The sequence below is a fragment of the Opisthorchis viverrini genome, assembly GCF_000715545.1.
Source record: "Opisthorchis viverrini unplaced genomic scaffold opera_v5_161, whole genome shotgun sequence".
Lineage (NCBI taxonomy): Eukaryota > Metazoa > Platyhelminthes > Trematoda > Opisthorchiida > Opisthorchiidae > Opisthorchis > Opisthorchis viverrini.
The window spans coordinates 655,579-660,439 of NW_008751815.1; the positions used below are offsets into that span (position 1 = coordinate 655,579).

The following is a 4,861-nucleotide window of genomic DNA, read 5'->3' on the forward strand; positions in this document are numbered from 1 at the left end:
TGACGTTGTGTTTGTAGGTAGGCGCACAATTTTAATGGACCAGCAGTGCCCGCACTAGTTGCCCTCCTTAAGTACTCACAGTTTGTCTGCCGGTCGTACGTCGTCACACTGCCAACATGATAGCTAGTTTTAGAAGACAGTATCCACGTGACCTATACCAATCGGGAGGCAAAAGAAAGCCGCCTTTTGATTTGTTGATGTTTTAAGCTGATCATATATATATATATATATATGGCTATATGCATACATGTGGCTGCATCCGTAGAAACTATGGAACAGGCCTGGCTAATGTCCTGTGCTGAAATGCGCAACACCCGGTCAATCAGTTGTAGGATAGGTGAAATGGCAAGTCCGTCATCACAACAGTTGAAACGTAGCGTTGCTTATACCTGTGAGCCTACTTATTCGTTCACGGAATATCATGAGGTAACTGACGCAGATTCAGCGTTCTTAGTTTTGGCATACAGTTCCTCCTGGAAACTAACTGACGCGTTCTGCCTGCTCACCTGCGTTTGAGCAATTGTTAACGGGAATGAGCAGATCGAGGCAAAGTTCACTCCACCGCAGCATGTGAAAATCTAATTTGCGATAACTAATATTTTGCCAGCCGTCTTTTGCGATTTGTTCCAATCAGCCGAATAACTTGTTGCCATTCCAGTAATGACGAACAATCTGGGCCGACACTCAGTATTCGCATAATGGAATTGAATTTTTGTCAGCTATGGCGTACCCTTGATGGATTAAAGCCATCGGACTATTGAGTTTAGAGTACCAATCCAAACTTTTGAGCCCCAGCTGGGCATCCCGGGGTCTAAGCATTGCTGAGAAATTATTCCACAAGACTTTTCCGTCAAGGGTATGGTCGCTTCAGTGGACGATGTAATTTGGTGAGCTGTGAAAATGTGTACAAAGGCTAGAGTGATTTTTCGTTTGAGTGCATACGTAGCAAAGTGCAACATTTTGACGCAAAAGTCTTACTCCATACGTGGTTATTTTGCGCCTGAGAGCATCGTGCAGCTGATGGGCACCGTCTGAGCCCGATAAATTGCATCAGACTGGGTTGAAGTAAGGCGGATAAGTGGCTGAAATATTGTGCTAAATATTTTCCCATTTCATAGTTGCGAGAAAACCACTAGCCATCAGTACCGTTATTTTTTGTCACTGGATTAAACTATGGGTCAAAAATGTGCGAAATCAGCCTGGTGCAAAACAAGACAATTAAAGCACCTTTGGCATATTAGGCCAGTTCCTTGTGTATTCTCCTCTGAACTTCTGCGTTGTAGCAGGAAACGCGTGGACTGCTATGGGCCCCTTGTTTGAATGAGCCACCACTGAGAACCGGTCAACGCGGAGAAGGATATGGTTGCGTTCAGTTTGGGTGGTAGATGAATAATGGTCAAACTAGAATGTGCGCCGAAGCAAATTGACAAACACTAGTGTTTTAAGATGTCTATGGGGTTACTCGATGATTCCAAGAAACGCCACACCTCTGTTTGAAACCTGTCCTCAGACATCAAAAGGATTTTTCCAGGGGTTCGGCCCAAAGCAGGTTCTCCGCAAACAAACACAGGTTAGTTGAGAATGGTTTAGTCAAGAGAGAATCAGCTAATTCGTGTGGAAAACGGCAACCAGTTCACCAGGATGTAATTGAGGTCCGATGCTGGAAAATTACTGGAAAAATAGGGATGAACTTGAAATCTAATGGGTCTCGTGATATGAGGAGAGTGGGTTCCATGTGGGTTTTTATCTAAGAGAGGTTTAGTAAAGCCAAAAAATGCCAAGGAAGAAGGAACTTTATAGAGGTCAGCCGAGATTGAAGCCATAATGATTGCTGAAGTGGAAATTTGTTGATCCTTATAAGTAAGACGTCGTGACAGCTTAAGGCCGAAACAAAAGACGATTGCAGCACGAGCATGTAGTTCTTTCTAAATGTCTCTAGAGTTATTGAAGTTCCCACCGCACAGCTCCACCATGTTTCGAAACAAAACCGTGCAATCATTTAGATGGCCAGTGCTGAGGCTGTTTCCGAGCAGCCGAAAATTGGCGTGGTTTGGACCTGACTTTTGATCCTATCAGTCATCATCTGGGTGTATCAATCTCTGCTTGCGAGCAAAGGCTTGAGCACAGGTCTTCCCTTTTGATGGTTGGCCGCTAGACGGCTTGAATAACCGGTAAATAAAATCGCCCAAAAAGGATTATGGAAGTACTCAGGAGGCCAACCTGGATCGACGTGGTGGTTAGAAGTTTCAGGTTGCCCACCTTTAATAGGGTTTCCTCTACATCACAGGGCCTATTCAAACTTGAGCCATGTCTCCGTATTGCGCTTTGAGGCGTACTTTGAGTGCGTTCTTTTCTGCCAAAACTTATTTGGTATTTAAAAGATGTCTTGCCATTTGTTTCGTTCTACACAATCACACGCGTCAGTTTTCAAATGAGCACGGATATTTTGCTCCTCCACACGGTCGTCCCACGGTTTGTTGAGCTTATCTACTGCAGTTATGGGGAGGAGTTTGGAAGTGTATTTTGTAGCGGGTTATCTCATGTTTTAACGGGTACCTGTCTAAAGGACTACTGGTGAGCTTTTGTAACGAGCGGCCAGAATGATGGTTGATGGCGGTGTCCTTGGGGAGTTCTGTGTCTGTGCATTGTAACATCACAACGTTCGGCTCGATGTTATGGGTTGTTGCCTTTCTAAGTTATACTACACATCCTTCGTTATGAGCCGTCCCAATGGAAGTCGACGCAGCCTCTTGATGATTTCGTCAACTCTCAAACAAAATTTGCAGACATACACCTACGCGATTCCTTGCCTTTCGCATAAAAGTAGTGCTCATTTAGAAGTAATTTTCTCGACCCTCATCTAGAGCACCCTTTTGGCCATAATGGATGGTTTTGCAGGCATTTGATCCTGTTCATTATGCAAAACAGTTGGAAGGCGGCTTTACGCAGATGAATGCCTTACTGTGGAAAATTAGATTATCACTTGGTCGTTTCCTATTCGGACTCTGGCCGGAAAATAACAAGACTTTACGCTGCGCGATGGGCTTCCTGGCAGAGGTCTACCCCTATTTGTCGGTCCCTTTAGTTCGTTCAAACCGAGCACGCAGGTGAAAATGTGAAACGTTCCCGCCTGCTGCGACCGGGAAAAACAAAATTCAGTATGCTGCTTGCGCGTGTCACTTTCATTCATAAACCGGCCCTCCTACCGCTACATGAAAAATATTCGGTGTGATTCATATCATGCGTCAAGTAAAATCATGGGCCAAACATGGCAGACCCCGCCATGCTGCTGCAACCGCCCACAGCAACGAGCAATATTTTCTGTGGAGGTATTCCATGTCGCAATCTTCATAAACCACCCAAGTGTGCAGTGGCAGATGTTAGCATACCGATATTTGATTGCTCGTTTTGACTCCCGGTCACCACAGTTAGAGACCAGTTACCTACAAACCTGGTCGCGGTCTACCAAAGCGCCTAGCATCCCATGTGGCCCATAATGCCCGCCAAATAAATTTGCTGTCGTCTGCGGAACCGGCTACAACACCAGGGTATTACTGCTTTCATGAAGCTTAGTAGCTTCATGGTGAAGCTTTGTGTGGACGCCCGCCCGGCAGTATAGTATAATGCGCCATAAATATTTCCTCCGGTCGTCAAAACATCATGTTAGCTGGCCTCCCTTATTGTCAGGATTTAGCCAAGGAAACGAGTACGTGGTTGATCTTCACCGGTCGCAAACCGTAAAGCTTCTGAAGTCCGGATATTCATGACGGAGTAAGTGCGATCGGTTAAATTCTCAATAATTTACTCAATTCTCGTCTACGTATGTTCTGGACGACGTCGTCTGATTTCAAAATAGACAGACAAAACTAAGCCCGTCTCAGAAACACTCACCGCACATACTTAGTGGTCGTGCCTGCGTGTTGTACCGGTCAGAATAATAGCCCGCAACCTTCAACCATGTCAGGATATCTAAGGAACACCACTTGAACAAACTGCATGAGGTATAATTTTTCCTACTGTACAACAGTAGGAAACCTTAAGGCCGATATATGTGCTTTGGATGCTAACCGCGCACTCCCGAAGCACAATGAAAATTGGCTCATGTAAATCGTCTGGCTGAAAATTGCTGTATTTCGGCAGGCCGTTGTTTTGGTACCTGACATGTGGTCGTGCAATTCCATCAAGGAAAAAACGAATATGATACCTCATTGTCGTACGGGGCAGGAATTTGTATGTGTTGACGTACAATGCCTGAAAATTCGCTACCCAAATGAATCATAACGGGCTTCAATCCACGTCATCAAATCACGTTTTTTATTGCGGAAACTAAGCCAAAACTTGTTAGGCCGAAGTGGATCTATGTAATACGTGAAAATGAACAGTTTTAAATGTGTATGTGGAGTATCAGACTCACCTCCAATTTGTTGCTTGGCGCCGTAATCTGGATGCCTCTGAAGATCGCCTCGTACACGATACCCTTCTACTTCGGAGTCGTACATGCCCAGTAAGCTGCCCGACGTCTGACCGTCGACAGTGGCACATATTCGCCAAACTCCGGTCCTGCATCTTTAAGCAATAGTGCTTAATTGATGCAAATTAACAGCATCACTCCCGGTATTCTATATCCGTTTTCAGCGACATTCCAAGTGCACAAAAAAGGCCTAAGGCTTTTGAACCAAAAATCGCCGGAATTAATTTCTGTAAAAGTTTATCCAACCCGAAGGCAGAAGCAAAGCAAACAACTCATTCATTCAAGGGTTGCTAGCGGGACCGCTAAATAGTCTGCCACCATAACTCGGGAAAGATGGTTCATTAAAAAGTGTTGTTCTCCTCCAAGATTACCGTTGAGTGAAAGTGGCTT

The 4,861-nt window shown here is 44.9% G+C and overlaps 1 protein-coding gene across 1 annotated transcript in view; it reads right to left on the reverse strand.

The window, feature by feature from the left end:
• T265_07114 (hypothetical protein) overlaps positions 1-4,499 on the reverse strand; it is a gene marked incomplete at both ends in the record, with an annotated part of 68,961 nt that extends 64,462 nt beyond the window's left edge. The window contains one exon of the mRNA XM_009172557.1: positions 4,415-4,499. Coding sequence (XP_009170821.1) covers positions 4,415-4,499 — 85 coding nt within the window. The remainder of the gene's footprint in view (positions 1-4,414) is intronic.
• Between the last annotated feature and the right edge of the window lie 362 nt (positions 4,500-4,861).